We start from the raw sequence: 23,944 nt of genomic DNA on the forward strand, positions 1-23,944 counted from the left end.
AAGCAATGTTAAACTTTAAACTCTGGTACTCTGACTTGTCCTCTGCCAAGCTCTGATCCTGAAAGTCTGCACACACTGTGCTGCTTTAGTGGTTCTTGTCCACTTTGAGAAAGGGATCTAGATCAGCCCCTGAAGACTGCTTCCTCATGGCAGCAGAGCTGGAGCTCCTGATAATGCAGATGCCTTCTGTCTCTTCAGTGCAGCAATTCCCCACATTCACAGGGGACTGAAGCTCAGCTTCAAAGCAGGGCTTGGAAATCAGGTCTCCCACCTGGCAATGCCGAGGGTCCTAAATCTGCCCAAATATCTGACCAGACAACAAAACCCTGTTAAATGTTTCCTCTACAGAGAGGCCTCCACTTTCACAATTGGATATTAAAAAGCCACAACAGTCTGTAGTTAACTGTTCCATGGTTTGAAAAGAAGGACACCTTCCAAAACAAGTGGATTGTTCAGTGATGTTCCATGATCACAACAAATCTGCGGTCTTGTAATTGTATGAGGTTACACACAGCTGAGCATTCCTAGTGCAGGGATCCTCATTTGGCCCCAAAACAAGAGTCAGTCTCCATTTATCCAGCAGGGGTATTTCCTTCACAAGACAATCAATCACAAGACAATCTGTCTCTGTGAGCCATTATTAGAATCAGAAAGGTTTAATGGGATGTATTTTGTCTGGTTTTGGTGATTTGCTTATGAACTTTTTTTAAAGGTTTCTAAAACCTGAAAGTAACATACCTTGGATTGGGGAAAAAAATCCAAGTATTTTGCAGGCACTGGTATTACATACTTAACCTTTTTAAGTTGTCTGTGTTGCAGGCTGGATATCAGCCTGCATAGCTCTGTGTTTCTGTACAGCTGGTTCCTGTAAGGATGAGAAATGTGAGAGGCCAGACTGAAGAGTCAGCTCAGCTGTTTTCAGTATAGACATTCAAATGTGCATTCTTATAATCTTGACACCTATTCACTGATTCCATCCCATCATTCCTCTAAATGAAAACAAACATTTTGATGTTGCTTAACATTCTAAAGTAAGTTTTGCCCAAAAGGGTTTTGTGTTCTGCAGGAGAGGAACAATTTTGAAATAGCTCATAGAACTTCCCCTTGAGAAAATATGGTTTTCAGAATTTCGGCATTTATTAAAATTTTATTTGTATAAATAAAGAGATTCATGAATTAAAAAGCTTGGATTTTCCCAATAGATTACTTTTTAGTGTGAGGCACTGAGAAGTGCAGACCTCAAGATTAATATCCAGCTCGTGGTAGCCTGGAATTGTGCCACGTGACATTGAAGTATTTCAGAATTCCAAATAGTTTTCCTAGCCAAGCCTCACAAATAAGGAGAGAAAATATTTCTTCTAAAATCTATGAAAATGAGTTTATTACCTTATAACATATTTTGGTGGAGAAGAAGGAGAATTCTTGCAATGGGATCCAGCTTCAGCTGAGGTCTCAGTGTTCAGAGGGTTTGATCCTGGTAGAGGCCAAGCACCTTTGTTATCTTTCAGTGCACACCCCAGCACTCACAGTGGGAATGCAAAGATCTGGCAGAAGCTCCATTTGCTATTAACACCAAATGCACCACTCAGCATGTTCCAGCCCTCTGATTGCAGGCAGGATTTGGCATGCATTTCTGCCCCACCTAAAAATCACCTGGCTGGATAGTGGATACAGCTTAGCTATCAATATTTGTTTCCCATCAGAAAGACATTTTTTTCTAATCATAATTTTTCCAAGGAATTCAAAGTTCTGGAGTCAGCAATTTACCCAGGTCGGTGCTCTACAAAACCAAACATTTTCTCATTGCCAGCTGGAAAAATTTCAGAGATTTCTTTGGATGTTACAAAATACCTGCATTTGCATGGAGCAGGCTTTTTCCCCTCCACCTGGACTTGAATTGCACAACATAAAGGGAACATAAAGTATTTGCTCTCTGATTCCACATAAAGAACTTCAGCTTTCTCAGGAAACCTAGAGCTCTTTGGAAGCCAAGCATTCCACAATGGTAAGTCAAAGGTTTAGATTGGTTTGAATGTTTTTGTAATGGGGATACAGATAGGTATTTGCTTTGAAACTGCAAAAGGAGAGCATTTAAGAGAACCATCTAGTTACACATTTTAAATGTGGCTATATTGTATTTCAAACCTGAAAGATGCAAAGACAGGAAGACACCTCTTTGAAGATTACTGTGAATTTTGCTCTTTGCATTGGAATTCTTTGCAAGAAGCTGTATAGTCGTTCCTTGCTTTTGTCCTTTCCTCAGAAATGTTTGTGAAACCATTCAGAGCTTGACAAATATTCAGGACCATTCTTTTAAAACTTATAAATGTGAAGCACAGTCTAAAATATTGTTGTTTTGCAAAGAAAAAAAGTATGTATATATTGTCTCTGTATTTTTTCTTTTCTTCATTTTGATCCCTCAAATTGTGTCCTGTTCTACCTCTTCAAGTCTCCAAATGTATTTGCAGAATCTAAATCAACAGTTAGGTAATGATAAATAGACCAACAAAGTCCTATGGCCTGGTTCTCCTGTGATTTGTGTTCACATAGTCCCCAAGGGAACAGACATCAAGAAGTGCCTTTGATACGCATATCAGCAATGGCATAGGTTCTACAGAGGAGGCAGCAGTGCCTGTAATATATGTTGATTCATAAAGCGGGGAGAAATTACCATTTGCTTCCTTCTCTCTACAGAAGAGCTTTCTGGCTTTCCTTGTTGCAGTGGGCGCCATGGTGACCCTGGCTGATGCAGGTTGCATTACTGCACTTCAGGTTCCAGGGAGGCCCTACAGAGGTAGAAACAAGGGAGATCCTCTGACCTGATTGCTCTGTGGGAACTTGGCTCTCTGTGGAATTGTCAGGAAGAGCTCCAAATACAAGGGAGGGGGAAGACATTGGAAAACCACAAGCAGGGGACTCCAGCAGCAAGATGCTAAAAGTAGGGGAAAAATAAAAGTCTTCCCCTGGGCTGCTTGTGGTTGCAGCAATATTCCTGCAACTGGTGGTAGCTTGCCACTGCTATTCCTGCACATGGAGCTCATTCAGGAGTTGACATCTCCTTTAGGTGAAGGCTTAAAGAACCTGTTCTGTTTTGCTGCTGTCTTATGCAGGCTGTGTGTGGAATGGAAAACTGTATCCCTTTGGACACATTGAGAGGACAGAAGATTGCTACCAATGTGACTGTGATGAAGGTGGAATGCAATGCTGTTCCCTGTAAGTTTGAAATTCTTGGTATCATCATTACCTGTAGGATGACAACAGCTTTCCATTGTTGCGGAGAAATGAGTTGGCAAGGGCACAAGAGACGTTTTTCTCACCCATTTCACAGAGCTTGTGAAAGCCACATGCAGCTCTCGATTGCTTGTATCCTTAGCTGTGTTTGCCTTTCCTCATTTTCTGCTGACTGGGAGTGGACACAAGCCCTTCCAGGCACATCCAGTTGGTGCTTGCCTTTAATTTTTAAGGAACTTGTGAACCTCTCTTTCACTACAGTTGGCTTTCATTAGCTGAGGAAGTGGGGGTAGGTGACTTAAGTGAGGTTTCCCTAAAGAGCTTCTGGTGATCTGAATCCCTTTCCTGAAGTGCTTTTCTCCAGTGAATATGCTGAACGTAGAATGTCAAGGCCCTGCTCTGAAGTATTTCTCCATCCTTCTCATTTCCTTCTCCTGCTTTCTCAAAAGCCCAAAATACCTTGACCATAATCTTTGTCTTTATTCAGGTGGCACAGTCTATCAGGGACCAGCCACCAAATTGTGCGCAAAGTGGAAATAATGAAAAATTAAAGGAAAATAGAGAAAAGATGCCAAGCCCATGCTTATGTCACTGCAGAGTGCTGTGCTGAGCATCCTGGAAGATCTTCACAGTGCAGTGCACAGGGCATCATTTGAGGCTCTGGAAGCTGCAGCTGTGTGGTACTCAGAGAGCTCAGCTGCCCTTAGCCATGGTTTGACCTGTCTCACTGAGTTGTCGTTCAAGCTATAATGACTGAAGTATTGAATCTTTTATTGCTCTCAAGCTAACACTTGCTTCCTCTTTGCCTCTGACAGCTTTTTCATTCCTCGTTCTTATGACAAAGAGAAATGTAAAGTTGTTTTCAACAAGAAACACTGTCGCTATGATGTCCTGCAGAGGGATGACCCCTCACAGCCATGTTCTGGCTTTTCTGCTGTGATCTAAACCCTGCTCCAAATCTCTCTGCACTGGGGAATTCCTCTGCTTCCTACAGATGCTTTGTCATCACAGAGAAGCACGATGACATGGGGAAATCTCATAAGAGAGCGCTTCAGGAGCTGCCTTCTGACCTCCTAAGTGTTGTAATTCAGCTTACCAGATGCATAATCAGATAGTGTCTCATTTCTATCAAAAGGTCATATTCATGTTCTTAATATTAGTTGTGAAGACTTTGTGTTTTAACTGATTTATAGATGTTTAGTTATCTTTTTAATTAAATAGGATTTCATTCTGCTAGGTTCCTTTTTTCAACCTGTATTTATTTCTTTTCAAATTAGACCCTTATTACCTGTAAGGTCCCAAGAGTTTCTGTATAATCTGGGCGCCAGTTTTCTTACAGATTAAGATGACTTTCTTAGTGCAGGAAGATTTTGAATCTGAACAGCTCAGCACAAACAAGAGCTGGCACTTAAGAAGAAAGAAAATTAATTCTCATGGGTTTACCAGGCCAAGGAAATGTAGAGCCTCGTCTCATAGACTCCATAGTAGAAACTGTATTCACTAACATCCAAAAATTGCATGTAAATGTTTTTAAAAAGACATTTTTAGTCTCAAGGTGCAATTGTATTGGTTTTTTTATTACTAGTGTAGCTGGTAATACTGAAACTTCCTTTTTTTTTTCCCCCCTCTAAATAAAACTAATTTAGCAATGAAACTCAGTCTTTCATCTCCCTTGCTCCAAGCTGGGAAATGCTCAAGAACATTGCCACAGGTAATTTTTACTGGTTTGGGATTTTTTATTCATGAGATTGTCCATCTGCAGGAAAGCAGATTACTACATCACTCATCCTCTGAATTTTTTATTATTTTTGCACCACCAAAAATTAATGAAATGTGTAAGGCAGAAAGAGAGAGGTACCAATTCTGTTTTCCATCCTTCACAGAAATGAGACTAAAGAAAACCTTGTTGAATTTTGCTAACTTCCTCAAAAATCCCATCAGAAATTCCTCTCCAAATGAGAAATATTTTTGTGATGGTAAAACACTGGAGAATAAGTTTTTCCTATTTTTATATCCACAGGTTATACCATACAAAAACTCCTTAGAAACAACCCATTATTGTCAGAGTGGGTCCAAATTTCAGATTCTAAAGATTTTATAGCACTCAAATTCAACCTGTTGACACCTATATGATCAGAGAATCATGGCAATACCACACATGTATTTAATCTGCTGCATATTTCACATTTTAAGGATTTCAAAAATAAAATGCTAGCTGTCATTTTGTGAAAAAAAATTACATGAAACTTGTTGCATTTTCTACCGTTTCAGGTGGCCATTCCTTTTTGCTTTCTCAAAGAGGGGAAAAGCAATTCTCCTAGCCCCAGTTTCCTCTCAGAAAGTGATACATTACTTTCAAGAAGTACTCCAAGACATTGTGGGCGTTTTACAGCAGGGTTTCCTGGGCTTACTTCTTCACACCACTGCATAGTGCATACTGTTATTACAAATGAAACAGCCCAAGAAAAATTCTGGTGAAACCTGCCAGAGATGCAAGTCACAAAATCTCTCATGGTGTTCTGTTCTAGTTCCTGCCCATCTTAATCAGACAGGAAGGGTGTAGGACTAGAAATGGCAGGAAGCAGAATTTGACACATTACAGAGGAAAACAGCAAAGAAAAAAGAGAAGAGGTCCCAAAAGCCAAGATATCCTTTGGGTTTGGTGGAAGAATTCTGTGGTTGCTCTCCCCATCCCAGTCTGTTCTGAGACCTGCAGCAATAACTTCCAACCATGGCATTTAGTGTTCATGGAATCAGTAGCTAACAGGTTTTAAAAATGGAAAAAGCTCATGCTCTCTAAAGAGAGCTGAAGTATAGTATAGGAGGCATATACACAAAATTAACTGAATTTCCCCAGAAATAAGTTTAAAGGGTGCTGAACTAAATAACTGTTGGTATGAAATAGAAGTTAAGACTTATTTCATTTTGCACACGCATGGGCAGCTTGTGTTCAAGATGAAAGAGCAAATAATTTGCTACCACCTGGAGGAACAAAGGCACACTCCCCATGCCAGTGTGGCCAGACCAGTGTCTGCTGTTGCACCACGTAAGTTCTGCAAAAGCAGAGGCACTACTGGACAGAGCTACAGCAATGCTCCTACCTGCCACCCTTCCTACATCTAACTCCTGAAGTCACGGCTCCACAAAAAGTCTTTCTCCCACATATATGGCTTTCATTTGCTTAATTAGCTGCAGGGTCAAGATAACAAGCTGTGTTTGGAATCACTGTGGGTTTTTTAATTTGTGGAATACACTTTTTTGTCATTATTCTGGTTCACTGAAGACTTCTCAGACTTTTTTTTACTACACATCTTGAGACGGAAGGTAGGAGTGCAGGATATTTAGCTTTTCCCATAAGCTGGAGATACCTTTATTTCTGAATCTACCACTCCTATTAATTTTGATTTACTGCCTCTGGACTTTTCTTGCTGGTACATTATCTGTGGCCATCTCCCTCAGTTCTACCCACACTTCAGAGATGGAGGTCGCCTTGTTGCAAGCATGGCCTGGTATTTGTGATTGGCCCTTTAGATCTTTTTGTCTGTCCCTATGTCCCTTGCTTAGCACTGATCCTTCGTCCTGGGATCATGATCTGACAGGATTTTCCAGGCTAGCTGAGAAATTATCATGTGTTTTAAAAATGCATTAGCACCAAGATAAAAAACTAGGTGTTTCTCATCCCACTGAAACAGCTTTAAATTAAAACTGAAATTCAGCTCGGGAACGGGGACTTGGCTACACATGGAAAAAGGCAGTTGTGTTCAGATCAGAGAAGAAATTATATTATTGTCTCAATCTTGGGTCACACATGTTGAATTGAAGTCTCAATTCAAGTTTCTGCTCTGCCATCTGTTACCTGGGACAAATTGCTTGCAGTGCCTGTGTACCTTGCTATAAAATTTATACAATTCTTTGATAATTCCTGTCCTGGGAGAGATCTGAGGGCCTAGGCTTTGAGATTTGTGGGTATATGAACCTCAGACTTAAGAAAAGTGTCCCCACCAAGATAAAACTTCCTTCTACCACCTTTATAATATGTTCTTGTGTAAACAGTGCACTGTATATTTTAGTGTTTGCATATGCCTTTCCTTAACACAGTTATCCTTTCTCACACACAAATGTGACAGACCTTAATAAAGTAAAACCAATGTACATTATACACAGCATTGTCAGTATAATGTCAAGAAGAGTTTATTTGTAAAATCATGTTTACTTATGATCTGTGAGCTGAAATGCTTCATGTTTCCTCTTGTTCTTCCCCTCTCAATAGTGGTGAGAATCAACATACTGGGTTTAAGTGACTAGATACACAAACTGCTGTAATGGGTCCTGCATTTACTCTCCCACACAGGAACCTCACATTCTTGATCCCTCTCAAGAATCTGCCTGAGAATTTGCCTGAGAAGCAAAATATTGAATGTCAAGTACATAACATGCAAGAAGAAAAAAAATTAAATAGCTCAGTAATTTTAACAGAATAAATGCAGTGCAATTTGATGGTCCTTTTATTCCAAAATATCATGGAACATTTGTTCCAGATCACCTCTGAGGACATGGAGCGGAGGACCCAATACCTTGAGCAGGATTCTATGCTACTTGACACAGTATTGTCAGCCTAGAGGAAATTGTTACTTCTCAATACCTAAGGGTTACAAAGAGCCAGCAAGAAAACCTAGGGCACATCCTTAGGCATCTCACAGGTGTTCACCAATTAGGTCAGGCAGCACAGGAGCAGGACATGAGACTGTGAACTCTCTCCATCTTGACTGAACCAGCACCAAAGGCAGCTTTGGCCTGGGATCAGGGATCACTGTCCTACTGTGCCTTTCCCCCTCCCCTTTAACTGGAAAATGAACAGTCTGAAACACTGACAGCATCCCAAACCACAATGCTGTTTAACTGGCTTCATACAGATTTCTGGGAGATTCAAAGGGGATATGTGGACTGTTGATTTCAATATTGAAATTCCTAGGCTGACATGTCCACTCCACTGATTAGGAGTCAAGGGTATGGTAGTTATCCTCCATTTCAGGGCAGGGTGTAAATCAGCACCGCCAAGTCTAACTTACTATGGACAGGCTGATTGTCACAGCTCCATCAAACACCTGCAAGCACGGCATCTCTTTTCTGTCATCCTGAAGAGTGATAGTCCAGTAACTGAAGGAAAACCAATTTACCCAGCTTTCTGAGTTGAAAGCCAGCTAAGATGTCCCTGGAAGTAGTGGTCTTACCGTGACCTGCTTTGCACTAATTCTGGCCTTCTCTCATGGACCTCCTGAGCTACCTCTCAGCTCTGGAGTTTGGGTAGAAGCTGTGGAGTAGCCAACCCAACTTGGAGTTCTGCCTCTACTCCCAAAAACACATAAGAAGTCAACACAATTATGCAGTCAGAGTAATTAATTCAGGTATTGCAAACTGCGCAGCTCTGGTATTAAGGGATAAACTTCATCACCAAGAAGAGCCACAAAGTTTGAAATACTTGCACCTTGTAGGTGAAAGCTAAGCAAAGGGGGACCATACTGGACCTCTTTGCTATCAAATTACTGTCCTTGGAAAGTGTGTCTGCCCCTGACATATACAGCCTCTGCAGAAAAGGAACAGTTTCTCATTGTCTACAAGAATTAAAAAATAAAATATGTAATGCCTATTTCTTCATAGAGGACCTGAGCATGTGGATCTTCTACATGATGGAAAGCTGAAGAAGGAAGAAAATGGTTACCTAGGACCCATGTTTTAAACCCCAGATGGATGAAACTAAGCATGCAATTTTGTTGTGATTGACAATCATCATGTCTCTAATGGTTTTCTCAGGACAAATGCTAATATTCCTTCTAGGCTTGAAAAGTGCTTCCTGTAATTGCCTCCCAACTCTGGTGTGGCACAAAAGCCACGCCTATTTCTCCAGAGTTTGTTAGAACAAACCTTTCTTCGAGAGTGAAATTGCCTTATCTTAATGCCCACCCCATGAAGTCATTTTGCAGAACCTTCATTGGTGCTGGACATGCATGGTCAGTTTGCTCAAGGGCTGTTATCACAAATTCCCTCTCTATATAAGGTCTCTGAGAAGATGAGCTTTCCATCTCCCCTCTGGAAGTCTCATAATTCTGCAAGAATGGTGAGTCCTTACATCTTGTACTGTAAATGACCATGGTATATTGCTATGGATTTTAAAGGAGTTTCTGTTGGATTTATCTCAGTACTTAGCACATTATGAAACTTGGAGAATGTATAAATTCTGTGTTATGAGAGCAAGAGTCAAAGAGAGGCAAAGGCAGATAAGAATTTAGGGTGAAAAATCAGGATTACATCTGAGCACTTCCCTGAACTCAAAAAAAAGGTATCTTGATTTTTACTCCTTTGTCACTCTGATGCAGGTTTGTGGGTTTTAACCTCTCTTCTGCAAAATGAAACACTAAATTTTCCTCCTCTCATCTCTCAGTAGTGACTTCTTTTCATAAGTCACCAGTTCTATTCTGTCTGAAACAACACAGTTACAGCATGTGTATGTGATTGTTTATTCCTGGTCTAGCCGGAATAAACATTTATTCTCTTGCCCTTCAAACATTTCAAACTAATATTGAAACTCCAGCTGATTTTTCAAAAAAAAAAAACAACTCATTTACAAAGGTCACAGAATATAGAATTACCTAGGTTGTAAGTGACACTTGCAAGTAAGGTACAGGGCCAAGACCTGAGTGTTCAACTTCAGCTAAAGTTATTTCACTTGTTCCTAATCTTTCAATATTAGGATGAAACGTTCTGTAGTTCTACAGACTGCAATAAAGAAGTTTTTGCAACTGTGAGATTAGTGGAAAAAACAGTTGATGACTGAGCCTATAGATAAAAAAAGGACTAGGAAATTTAATGGGTAATGCAAAGGAATAAAACACACATTTTTCACAAACAGTAGCTGGGTCTAGCAGTCAATGCTTGATTGGAAAGACAACTTGGAAAGACAGACATTTTCTCTGCTCCCATCTGATGCTCTGCCTCTGCTTCTTCAAAAGGTTCCGTATTCCTGATAAGTGTGTTAAAGTGTCTAAACTGCAAAAGACAATTGGATTTTAATTTGAAACCACAACGTATTTCTTGTTATTTATCATCAAGACATCTTAATAGCTACTGAAGGATTGATATGTATTCTGTTTTCTTGTTCAGAACACCATCATGGCCTGCCTTCTTGCTCTTGCCATCAGCATGCCACTGTCTGATGCTTCTTGTTTCTACATGCCATTCAAGCCAGGGATGTCTAATGGTGTGGTTGTAGGTAAGAACTGCCCTCAACCTGACAGACATCATCAGAATCACTGCTTGATTTGTCCTTTCTGTGCAATTCATCACAATTTAGAAATAAGTGGAAACAGTGGAGAGGAATCAAAGGGAAATGGGAGGGAAATGGGGTATGGTGAGCAATATAATATAATATGTTATTAAAAGAACAAGTTATCTGGAGAGCTTCACACAGACCAAATTACTAATGATCTTTTCCCAGGGAAGTACACAGTTTTAGTTTACTCATCTGCATGAAGTAGTAAGTCATATTTTTTACCATGGAATCACATCTAGAAATCAGAGAAAGGAGAAGTGTAAGTGTGTGTAGCCAGTGTAAAACAGGAAACAGATTTACCAGTATTCAGCACCACACAATTTACTCACGTCTTGTTTCTGTATCCCAAAACAAATTCCTAAAAGCAGAATGGCTGCATCCCTTGAGTCTGCATCTGCCCTTCCTGAACACAGCTAGTCTGTCACTCTACAGATGAGTGGAGCTGCAGGAAAAAAAAATTCCCAAAAGAGAAGCATGCAATTTTTTTTGACACAACAGGAGTTGATGTGTACCAATATGCAAAAACCCCCTAAGTGGTCTAAAATACAGTTTTACCTGGGAAAGCTGTTGCTATTACTTGAAGAAATGAGTTAACATTGCCAAAGAAAAGAACATTGATAGGTGAAGACACAACCCAGAAGCCCCAGCACTCTTTCTTGTTCTGTTCTCAAAATTCTGCTTCCCAGATCAGTTATTTAGGAGGCCTATGGTCTATTCTGTGACTGCTGAATAGGAACTTTACATCCAAAATTTGCATTCTTCTTGCAGCTGAGGACTGGGAAAAGTTTTTTGACCAGATGTAGTCTTGCTTTAAAGGAGGAGACAACAAGAGATGATGTTAATAGGAAAGTCAAAGCCTTTTTTAATTCTGACCAGGTCTGTGTCTAGTTGTCTTTCTGCTGAGTTCTTCAAATTCCATACTTGAAGATGAACTGCACCAGGAAACCCCATGCTGTTAAGAACCTCAGGAGACAGAAGGACATAGGTCTCTCTTCTGCATGCATTAGGGTAGCACACCCTGCTCTGTTGGGGAACCTCTGTGTTTGGCATATGGGGTGTTAATGCACAAAGCCAGCAAAGATCCCACCCATTTTGTACATCCAGCAGTCAGTGCAATGGTCTGACACTGAAGGCTGCTTATACTCTGCATTTTCAGGCTGCCTTGATGGGGAAGGAAAGGTCCACGAATTTGATTCCAGATGGAGGACCGAGGACTGCAACGACTGCTCCTGTTCCAAGACTGGAATTGGCTGCTGCACCAGGTGAGTTCAGAGCAGCAGTGGGGTTTTCCCTCTGATGCCATGACACAGCACAAACCACTTCCCTTTGCACAGTTGTTCCTGAGAAATAACAATAATCCTTCTCCCACCCATTTCCTATGACAAAGTTATGCATAAATCCAACACCATTCTCACTGAACATGCAAGAAATTCCTCTGAAAATTAGAGGTTGTATTTAACAAATAATTCTTTATTTAAAATAAATGGAGAATTTAATTCTTCTCAGGGCTAAAACATCAGGCAAGTTACTGATTCATGAGAGAACATTCTAAGAAATTTCTACTGATCCTAGTCCAGAGCTTCCCAAAGCCACACATTGCCTCACTTTCCTCTGAGAAGCAGCTCAAGGTACCTTGGCTGTAATGTTTTCCATAGTGATACCCAACCACTCATGCAATATTTGTTCCATACTGTGGATGAAGAGAAGAAGCAGTGATATTGGAATAGCAAATGAGCACAACAAACATCCCTTGGGTGTTGACCAGAAAAATTAAAACTCTCCCTTCATCCTTATTACACTGCAGGCCAAGTAACAAATATTTGAGCTAGGACCTTTGGGCAAGTTCCCTTTTCTGCTCCCAAAACTGAGTCTCCTCAGTACAGACTCGTCATACCAAAGGTGCAGATACCACCTGAAGTGCATGCTGCTTATTTCTTGGTCTCATCGCCTCTTTTTCTTTTCCCAACCACAGCTATATGACACCAGTCGGCTATGATGAAGAGAAATGTGAACGCATTTTCAGCAAGGACACTTGCTCTTATAAAGTAGTGGAGAAAGATGATCACTCAAAAGAATGCCCAGTCCACTCATGGGTGGGGTAACAGAAGAATGATGGATTGGGGGAATATTTCCTTTTATTGTTCTGATGGTTCTCTCACAAATTCAAAACCACTAAAAACGCAACTGTTAAGTGAAATCTACTCCTAAAACCCAACATATAATGAAACTGAGTATCTACTCACAAAAATCTCCCTTAGTTTCTCTGCCTTATGCTTCACCATGAACAAACTGTCACATGAACTGACCTGTTCCTTCATGAAGGTCAGACATTAAAGGTGACATTTTAAAGCATCCTTGGTAGCTGCTAATCTGTGTTCTTCTCTTGTCATGTTTCAGTGCCAAGGGGCATATTCCACAATCTGTGCACACCTGTATCTTAAAGCTAAAATAAAATCATATAAAGCATCAGAAATTCATGTGACTTCTTGTCTTCATTAAGGATGAAAACCAAAAGAATTAAAATTCCAAAAACCAGGGGGAAAAAATGAAAAGCTATTTGAAAATCTTTCTGAATGCTCTGTTTTCTATAATGTCTTACATGATTAACTTTTGTCCTCTATGGCTTCCTGGAGACCAACCTATGGACTGCAAGATCTACCAGCTACCCATAAAGTATAATTGAAGGCCTCTTCTAATGACACCCTGCCTAGCACAGACTACAGCACTTCAGGGTTGAGGCTAGAGGACTTGAAAATAATTTCTGAGAAACAACTCTACCCTGCTGCATTGAAACTGTAGGGTTGCTCTTTCTAATTTTCACCAAAGGAGGTGACACAGAAAGGGGAGCAGTGTGGATAGAGAGAGATGTTTTACCAGGGAAGGCAGTGATAAGTCAAGGCGTAAAGGTTTTAAAATAAAAGAGGCTACATTCAAATTAGACACAAGGGAGAAATTCTTTAATATGAGGCCAGTGAGACACTGGAACAGGTTGCTCAGAGAACTTGCAGATGCACCATCTTTGGAAGTGTTTTATGCCAGGTTGGACAAGGCTTTGAGAAACCTGGTTTAGTGGAGGGTGTCCCTTCTCTTGGCAGGAGGGCTGGACTAGATGACCTCTAAAGGTTCCTTCCAACCCAAACCATTCTTTAGACATCTTTCTGCCTGCAACAGACTTCCAGGTGTAGTTGTAAGGCAAGTCTACAGAGAACACCAAGTCATAAGCAAATTGTGACCAAAGATTTACTTTCCTTTTTTAAGGCTAACTAGACATATGCACCCAAATTCCAGAAAAAACAGGAGTAGGAAGCAGCACTCCTACACAATCCAGAGCTATTCAATCACATTTTAAATCCATCCAAGCACCTTTCTCCACCACCTGCCAAGTCCTGTTAGGTGTGGATCTACCCTGTTTGCTATGACAAAATAGGAAAGATTAATTTCCTGCCTGACCCAAAACACCTCACAGAGCACTCTGCTCTCTTCTTGTCTGCTCCAAGTTTCAACATGGAAACAGATGATTTTACCTATTGCATTTAGTTCTGGGCACCAGAAGCACAGCAGGGCTCCCTTCTGTAGCAAGGAGTCTAGCAATGGCAACACAATGAAACCCTCAAATCTGGAAAAACAGAAACAGAGCATACAAAACTCTGCTTTGAACTTCCCACTTTTGCCAAGTTATGTTTTGCCTTGGTATTTCTCTACTTCAGCATTCACAGCTACAGTCCCATACAAAGAATACATGCCTCAGCCTCAAAACTTTTAGATCATAGCACCACTAGATTCACAGAGTGGAAAGAAAATACTCACAGGAAAGTTTCCTCCACTATCCTGTCAGGTTAAAGGTTTAAGAGGCTCTGCAGAACCTTGAGGGGCAAATCCCAGGTAGAGCAGGACAGGTTCTGTGCTCTCTTACCCCCAATTTCCCTTTCATCTCCTGAAAGTGCACAGCTTTCCTGCAAGAAGGAGAGGGAGTTTTGGACAGCTGGCCCTCCTCGTCCAGTACTTCTTTTTAAGGCAAATCTTTTAAATATTGGAAAGGTGTTCTTGTCCTAGAAATGAAATCTAGTGCTTAGCCTACCAAAGTTTTTAAATCAAACACCAGAAAACGGATATAAATCTGATGCAAGTTTTCCTATCAAACAATGCTTATCACCTGAATCTTAATAGCCTTGTACCCATTCATGTTTTGTGTCCAATAAGATTTTTGCCCTAATCTTAAAATGAAAATCCAACTTAAACAAGGAAAGCACATATCTCATTTACATTATGCATACCAAGGAAGTCATAGATTTTCAGTTCACATTCTGCTCTGTGCCAATTTTAAAACCTCAGATAAATTCAATTCATGGGAATTTTGCTCCTTCACTTTGCTCTTAGTTAACTCTTCTGCTGGTATGCAGGAAAGTTTGCATTAGCACCTTTTCAAAGCCTGAAAATTTCTATTAGAAACTAATGTTGTGTGCATGCTTCCTTGGGTCAAGCTGTGGTTTATTTAAGGGTGAAACTGATTGGAATTGATTTGCTTTATGACAGGTATATACATGAAACTGTAGAACACACAAGTCATATGACCAATCTAAAACACACAGCAAGCCTGGGTTACTTTTACCTTCTTCCCCATACTCAAAATTCTGTTTTCACATTTTATTTATTGCAGATGGTCTCAAGCACTGACCCATGTTCTTTACACTTCTCCATGGCTTCAGTGCTTTTTCACAGCCAGTACTCCCAGTGGATCTCTATTAAGGACTGCTGATAAACTGCAGTGTGCTTTTTGCATAATGTAAAAGCATCAGGAAGTCAATCTTGAATCCTTGGCACAGAGGGAAGACAGTATCACCCAGCACAAGTGGTGGCCAGACTGTTGCTGCAGCACCCCTAATAAGTAGCAAACCATCTTCTCACTGAAAAAGGCCATGTCACTCAGGTAGTAGTTTTAGGGAAAATATTAAATTTCATTTGATTTCCCAGGAGCTGCATGAGCATTAGGTGTAGGGTCCTCCTAATGACTCACTCCCCTGAGTTTAGCTAAAACTGGAGTCAGCCAGTTGTCAGAACCAGCAGGAATATCAGTTTCTCTGATTAACTTCTCTAAAACAGATTGACATGAACCATTTTGAAGTCAGGTCAGATTTATTTTTGTGCTGTAACCCAATTTTGAGCCCCACCATAATGTTTAGTAATTAAGCAATACATTGAGGTAATTTTGAAACACAAGGTAAAGCAATAGACATCCAGCAGATCATGTCTAAAGCCACTGAAGAAATGTTTGCAATGTATGCAAGTTGCAATAAAACTATGGAGTTGCCCCTATTCAGAGCCCTGGTGACATGGAGCCACCATCTCACCACCCCTCTGATTCATGGGGGAATCACAGAGCCCAGTCCCACCAGCACCAGGCCTCTCCTCAAAACACAGGATCCTTCTAATTGTCAAAATCTTCCCAGGGCAGAATTGCCTCTTTGGCTGGGCTCTGAGTCTCTGTTTTAGCCAAAGCACTCCATGACTTGACCAGTTTACTTTGGCACCTGCCCTGACAGATGCAGGAGCGAGACAAACAGGGAAAGGAGGTGCTGGATGTTCCTCTCATTGCTTCACAGAGCTCAGGCAGGGGAGGCACATTAACTGTTGCTGTTCCCCCACAAGCCAGTAAAGGAAGCTGTTTGACCTAAGTCAGAGTGTTTAGAACTGGGCTTTGAGCACTTCCAGCACAACAGAGCCCAAAGGAGAAGGTACAGAGGGAAAGCAGCAAACTGACACAGTTACCGTGTCTCGAGGTACTCAGCCTCCCAGCCATCACCAAGGCTGAGAGAACTCATCCCTCCCTTAAAAGAGGATCAATGCTTAACATTGCAGCCCCAGAAGACAACTTCATTTACAACTGCACCACAGAGAATCCACTTTCCTCCTTGTTTTAATCATTTGGCATGGAAAACCTTGTTTGTCTCAAGGGGAAATGTCAAGCAGGTCAGCAAGAAGATGAACAGAGGTTCAGCCTCTTCTCTGCTCCAGATCCCACAGACAATTCACTCAATGTTTCGGGCTTCCACAAGCGTTTGGGGTTTTTTATTCTCAATTCATCCAAGATGATTGTTTTTTTTTTTTTTTTTAGGGCACAGTGCACACAGAATACTTGAATACAACACACTTCAGCAGGTAGCTAACAGGCACCTCTGGAAGCAATAGCCTTGGTCACATTTCAGTTTCCTATTTTATGTGTATATTTTGTACATATAAATGTATTTGCCTATCTGAGAGCAAAAATGATATGAAAGTTATTAATACAGTTATTTCTCTCCAAGGAGAGAAGGATAACCAACTAATTTAAAAATAATTTTGAGTAAGAGAATAATTTGGAACCCATCATGCTCTTCAAATCAGAATTGCTTATTAAATTTTCCTGCAACTATATTCTCATTGGAGATATTATCCGCTGTAACACTTATTTCTCTTCAAGACACAGCACAAGATTTGTCAAGAATTATAGCTGGGACAGAAAAGAAGTGGGTCTGGCCTCTTGCTATACTAGATCCAAATCAATTGGTTTCAATTAAAATAAAACCAAATTCACAGTAGTATAAGAGCTTTGTTATGTTTTCACCTTGTTGCCTTTGCTAACAAGTTACTTTAAGTAGATAATTCCTGTCAAAGAGAAATTAATTTATTTAAAGACTACCAGAGAAAGAGTATTTCCTCAAAGCACTTCATTACACACCACAACTGTTTCCTGCTGCAGAACTGCACACAGAGAGCATGATCTACCAACATCATAAGGTTAACACAAAACTTGACAGCTGTACTGCAGAGCTGAAAGCAAAGTGCAACCGAAGCACTGAAGTCTCTTGCTAAGTTCATACAAACAGATAAAGAATTATTCAGATCCTCTGTCACAACAAACAGTGGCCACCTCCTCCATAACTGTTACTTGACTCCAAATCCCTGAGGAGACCACACTTGTTCTGCCCTCTCCCCTTCTGTCCCAAAACCACTTTCAGTGCAGCTTTGTTTCCTCTAGCTGTTTGTCAATCAGTGGAAGCTAACGAGTTCGGGCATACCAATCAAGAGCCCAATTAAAGCCAGGTGTGCTAAAAGAGCCACACTAATGGAATTAATGCAACTCATTAGGCTGGGAATGCTCCGGCAACTTTTGAAACTTGTTATGCCTATGCTCCAATTCAGTACAGCACTGAATCCCTGCAGCCCTAATGTAGCCACAGTGGTATGTGCCAATTTTCCTGGCTGGTTCTGAGAGGCAGCCTCACATGCTGTGTGTTTTAACAGTCTAATGTCACAAAGACCTGGACACCTCTGGTAAGATATGTATTGAAGGAAATGTCCTCATTTTACTGTTGCAGAAACAACGCTGCCTTTGGTGTCTGATTCCTGCTGTGTTTGAGGCAAGACATGCATAGAGTGAAATAAAACTGGAACTTGTTCTTTCTTTGCCTTCTTCAGTCCTTAGCATTGCTTCTGGACTGAGACAATACCCATCTCATCTCATTTTTGCTGCCAAAAAGGCGCTACCCGGTCATGTTGATCTGCCTCTAGCCCCCAGGCCTGGCTTTGCTTCAGCAGCTGAGAGATACATAACTACAGCTAGTTCCTGCTAAGTATGGACATAATGTGTCTTGTATAAAATAATTGAAAATATAATCAATCAGGCTGAGAACAGTGGACTTTCCACATCACTGCACTGTATGAATGACCTGTCCTGTGCCTCCTCACAGCAGGTCAGTTGAACAATAGCATCCTTTCCCCACTGGTCCTTGATGGCCTGCCAGCTCTGGAGGCACTGCTTTCTGGTAGTCAGATTTCTCCTCTGACACCAGTGCTGATGCAGAGCAGCCAGTGTATCTGCTGGAGTTTCTTCTGATTTACACCAGCACAATGGAGTTCAAGATGCCAAAGTATGCCAGTGCACAAAAGGAGCCTTTGCAAGGCCTTTTGAGGTGGCACCTTCTGATCGATGATCGGAACAGGTTACAGCGTCCATTGGGAGCACACTTACTTTGCCTCCCTTTGCACTGAGCATTGTTTCCTCACTGTGTATAAATAGACACTACTCCTCATTACTATATGTGAGCAGCCCATGCAAGTATGGTAAGTTACCAGCTTTGTGTGTGTGTATGTAATGTTTTTACACTGGAAGTATTTCTATATTTTATTTTATTTGGAATAGTAGGACTATTCCATAACTCTGTGCTAGACAGACCTTTGAAAAAAAACCCCTTAATTATAAAAAAATTTCTTGTTTTCTTTCTAGAAATTCTTGCTTATTTTTTGCTTGATCCTTCTCTTCTCAAGAACTCTGTGTGTTCCTGCTCGCTGTTACCTTAGACCAGCCAGAAAATATGGTAAGAATGGCAAGTATATTAGACATCCCTGAAACACTAATTCAGAGATTCAAAGGGTTTTTTTCTTGGAAAAGTTGGAATAGCATAACATGCTCTTTGCTGAAGAATGATCCAAACAGCTGCTTACTCAGGAATCAACCTACCCAGAGCTATCTCTGGACTGAGAGATTCAGTAATTATGCTCTGGGCTAATGTATGACTGAGGTACTTGCCTATGTGGGAAAAACTCATGTACTTTTAAGTGACTTGATTAATCTGAAGGGGGCACTTGACACTAAAATCAAAGCAAAGACAGCTGTTGTTTAAATTGCATTTAGCAGTGCAAGTTGAAATATAGTAAGAATTGGGGAGGAGGAAGGAATGAGAAAACAAAATTAAAACCTGTGTGTTGACTGTAAGAAAGGGCAGAAATATCTTCCAGTACCCATAAGCTAAGGTGTTTTTCAGATCCATTGCTACAGCAGAATAACATGCATCTGGTATGTGGTTGCAGCATTTGATCATGCTGTGTCATACACTCGTGCACACCACAGGAGCAAACACAGGGTAACTTTTGGGCAAAGCACAGGGTTAGGCTCTTCCCTGGTGTGATTCTACAGAAATCAGGGCTTTGATTTCCACAGACATAAGACTGTGGACTACATCTGTTGATTTACTGACTATTATTTTCTGGTGTGTACATTCAGGGTGCCTTTCAGACAGAAACCTCTATGTTTTTGGTGCGGTGTGGAAGAATGAAGATTGTTTCCAGTGCAGGTGTAAGATGAGTTCAATGACTTGCTGCAGCTTGTAAGTTTACCTAAATTATTGTTTGTTTATTCAAAAATGGATTGAAATATTCAGACTTAAATCCCTCATTGAAAGCATGTACTGAAATGTCATACTCATGAGAGCAAAACTCCTTTTCCTGTTTCCCTGTCAGGTCTAATCATGATCAGCAGAATAATCAGTCAGTCACAAAGACTTTTTGGGGAAGAAACATAATGAAACATAGGGTGTTCCCAGCACACAGCTTCTCCTCATCACCTAGTCCTTCTTTAGATTCAGACAGTAACTGGATGTGTAGTTCCTTTTAGCCTCTGTTTCCTTGCTCCTTCTATTCACCAGCTTTTCTCCAGATACCTAAACACCCCACAGCACATGAACTTGTGGGTTTCTGTAGCTCTGCACCACTGGCCTGCCTGCAAACATCTATTCAGATATTCTAACATTGTTGCTGTCCAGAGCCTACATTTCCTCCTTATCAAAACTGGACATACATGCTGATAATTTGCTTTCTTGTGTGCTCTTGTGTGTCTATGGATGGCAGTGACTCATCAAGGAGAATTGTGTCTTCCTGAATAGTGATGTTAATTGATTTTCTCCCTTCCCTTAAAACAAGCATTTTTCTAGTGTTCTGGGGAGATAGAGTCCCACAAAATTGAGGAAGACTACAATCCAAGGAAATTTTGGAGGGAAATATTCCCAGATTTATTCGCCATAAGAGGGAGGGAGTGGGCCTGTGCTAAGAAGAGGCCCAGCTGGGAGTCATTCATGCTGAGATGATTCAGCACTCTGTAAATTGTTTTTATTACCAAGAAAGTTTTAGTTTGAATGGGGAAGACAGAATTAATCCGTATTTTGCCTTTGTGTGGGAATTTATACAAATCCCTAACAGAATGACCAATGAGAACTGCATTTAAAGAATAAACATTGGGAAATCACTTCATCTGTTAAAAGCCACAATTTGGGCTCTGTATTCCTTCTGTCATAACCCATAGCACTTGTTATGTATATCTACAGGCCAAGTCAATCCATGGCTGCTCCAGGAGGGCTGTAGCTCAGTGAGTATCCTTCTCAAACTCTGCCTCAGTTGCTGGTTTTCTCTTTGCCTTTCTCAATGACAGGGTTGTACTCCCCAAGAAGTACGATAGGGTGAACTGTGTTGGCCTGTTCCACAAGAAGAGCTGTTCCATCCGAGTGGTGAAGAAGACTAATCCTGAGATAAGTTGCAGAGTCTACAATGGAGTTGGATAAGAACACAGGATGAATTCCTCCTCTTTCACACCTACCCCAGAAGCTGAATCTCTCCTTTAGAGGAAAGCAGCAAGCAGCATGGCTTCAAGAGAAATGAGTTTTCCTCGTGCCTTTCACAGCTCTAATTGTACCTTATCTATCTCATTTCTGATGCTAGGTGGTTTGTCTTACACACATTTGTAACCAAACTTTATCACAGGCTTTTTTCCTGTTGGGATCCAGAGGTAAATACATTTTCAAATACATCAAATCACTGTAGTCGCTGATTTGTCTCCTTGAAAACAGAAGAATTTGTGGTGTCTATAAATGTTTGTAAATCTAATTACTGATTTGGAAATCATCTAGCTTTTAAAGTAACAGGTATTATATAAGTTGTTGCCAGACACACAGACTCATTATGCAATTACACTTATTGACATTCCCCCAATGACATGTGTGCTGGAAAATGGGATGAAACAAAGCAGGAAAACAGTCCCTTGAAAGCCTCCCCTCACCTTGGTGCCTTGTGCAGGTCAATAAATGCAGATGCACAAGGAACATATTCTCCAGGAGATGACTGATACATTACAAAAATGGCAATCCCATGCCTGAGAGTCCAACATACTGCAAAGAAGTGCCATATAAATAGCTCTGTAGCCTTCCATACCAGGGTAGAATTTCCTGCAATAATCTTGTTTGGATCAAAGTCCACTGACAAACAACCCCATGAAAGCTGTTTTTATAGGAAACCTAGACTATAAATCATGTTTAGCCTGTAGACTTCAGGCATTACACTGTGCCTGGTGCAAAGTCCATAAAAGTAGTTAATATGAGAAATATCCTATAAAATCTATTTATACAATATTAAGAGCAATTACAAAAAGAGTGCTGTACACCTTAAAAGGCCCAGACAAATAATTTGTGTGTTCAGTTTATTTAACACTGACATTATAGTGCTTTTCCTCATCTGCCTTTCCTCTACCTTCCTGAAGTTTAGTACAATTAAATATTTCATCTGATTCAAACAACAGCTTCTTTCCATATCTGCTGTGGAAAACCACAATCATTAATTAAAGTGTGGTGCTGAGAACACACAAGTAGAAAACCTGCACATAATAAGGAAAACAGCTTACTAATTATCAGAAAAATCCCATCTATGGCAGTCAATAAGGTGATTCCAGAAAGCAGATAAAATGAGAAATACATTTTATTTTTAGAATATTGGGGGGCTCAGGAACAAGAGCAAGTTAGAACAAGAAGCAGCTCCCTTGGATGATATCCCTCTGTGCCTTCTTGGTACCAATGCCATGGACATCCCTGCAGCTGGCTATGACCAGTCTGGGAGGAACAGACATCAGAGGGACCCTCCCTTCTCTGCTTGAGGAGGATGAATCAGAGGATTTAATCCAGTTATATATAAATATATATATATACTGGTGTATTTATATCTATGGAGGTAGATTTAGATACAGATATATACAAGTGGTTATGCTTTCCTCTTCCTAAATGCTAGATTGATCTATAAGGGCCTGCCTAGGGACCCCTGAGTAACAGGCCTACTTTTCTGAACATCATTTAAGCAGTTCAGAAAAATTCCTGTACAGATACATGAGTTTCATAGCTCCCCCCATGGAATGAGGGTTATGAACAAATTGAGGGTGGCTGATAATGGTGGAAATAGCAATTCTGCTTCAGAAAGAGGTGGAGATTCTCACAAAATGAAGCCAAACCAAACTTCTGTGAAATATCTACAAGGATGCCATGTACCCCTGATAAACTTAGCACACACCTGGACTATGTATTGTTCCAGGGTACATTTTCTCCACATGCTTTTGTCATTAAGTGCCTAGTACTATTCTTTATGGATATTGTTTGCTCACTGTTCAGCAGTGCCAGAGAGAGGAGGACTCCAGATGCTGGAACACAATTAGATTTGCTAAATGTACTGTAGCAGAATTGGCCTCTGAAATTTCATGCTCAGAGGAAAGGAGACAGAGTATCAGGGCTCCATCAAGGAAGGCTGATATGGCTGGAGATCTGACACAGGAATGCTGGAGGAGACCCCCAAAGCATACAGAGTGCAGCTGTAATCCCTGTCACTGCAGGGAAATGCTCAATTGCAGCCAGTGTTGGTTGGTAGAGGCCTTGCTGCCACCATAACCCCTTGCAGGAAGGAGTTATTTGGCCAGAGCAGAGAGGATTATTTCTTCGTGCACCTGTACCCCCTTGAAAGGCTTTGTCTCCGTGGAGCCCAGCTGTTTTGTAACCAGCTGCAGAGCAAGCAGCACAGTTCTCCTGTGCCTTCTCATAACAGGAGCATGGGCTGTGGGTGGGGAATGGGAACAAGGCTTCTTATTGCTCTCTGGGAGCTGGGACAGCCCCATGCCATGCCAGCTACAGTTTCTTTACCCTATCCCCTATCAACAACAAATGGGACTGGCCCACTGACAGAACTTTACTAGCAAAAGTTGGGACTACAGTACTTCCACACTGCTTCCCAATGTGGAATTTCCATTATTATGCACACCCACACAAATATTCTTGGTAATTTCTCAAGACTTAATGGGCTGGGATCCTCACAGAGACTCTCTACAGACTATTGGTCAGTAGTTCCCTCTGGGAAGTGAACCATGGCCAGATACAAACCAGCTCAAGCACCAGAACCCCTTTTAGTGAGGTGCTGAACCCAGGCCACCTGAGGGAATTTGCATTGGCATCTTTGTCTTGCTGCTGCTGTGCTCACGCCAGGGTGGCTGCAGCATTGTCCCCTCTGTGCTGCAGTCTGGGCAGCTGCTGCTTGGCAGCTCCAGCCCCACTGCACCTCTGGGCTTACACTCAGTGCCTGCTGGTGCATGTAAGTCCCAGATCCATGAACATCAGCAGGGTTGGCATGACCCAAGTGCTGCTCCCACATCAGCTTACTAATAGTGAGCATTTTCATCCTGCAGTTGGATATGATGTGCAAAGAACATATGTGTAACAGGGCTCTAATGCAGCCCCATTCACCTCACCAAAATGGCCAGGACCTGGCTAGAGA

At 41.1% G+C, this 23,944-nt stretch overlaps 1 protein-coding gene across 6 annotated transcripts; it reads left to right on the forward strand.

Moving 5' to 3' along the window:
- Positions 1 to 1,760: 1,760 nt before the first annotated feature.
- On the forward strand, positions 1,761 to 13,025 carry MSMB (microseminoprotein beta). Of its 6 annotated transcripts, none has more exons than XM_074544918.1 (8): positions 1,761 to 2,005; positions 2,723 to 2,794; positions 3,111 to 3,213; positions 4,878 to 4,942; positions 9,287 to 9,346; positions 10,390 to 10,498; positions 11,715 to 11,820; positions 12,531 to 13,025. In XM_074544918.1, exons 2-8 carry the CDS (start codon positions 2,747 to 2,749, stop codon positions 12,658 to 12,660), a joined length of 621 nt encoding a protein of 206 aa, XP_074401019.1. In that variant the 5' UTR covers positions 1,761 to 2,005; positions 2,723 to 2,746; the 3' UTR covers positions 12,661 to 13,025. The 6 variants fall into 6 exon arrangements, with proteins under 6 accessions (XP_074401019.1, XP_074401021.1, XP_074401016.1 ...); XM_074544917.1 differs by having other exon boundaries at positions 1,771 to 2,005; positions 2,695 to 2,794; XM_074544920.1 differs by lacking the exon at positions 2,723 to 2,794 and having other exon boundaries at positions 1,764 to 2,005.
- The last annotated feature ends 10,919 nt before the right edge of the window (positions 13,026 to 23,944 follow it).

The sequence above is a fragment of the Zonotrichia albicollis genome, chromosome 7 (assembly GCF_047830755.1).
Source record: "Zonotrichia albicollis isolate bZonAlb1 chromosome 7, bZonAlb1.hap1, whole genome shotgun sequence".
NCBI lineage: Eukaryota > Metazoa > Chordata > Aves > Passeriformes > Passerellidae > Zonotrichia > Zonotrichia albicollis.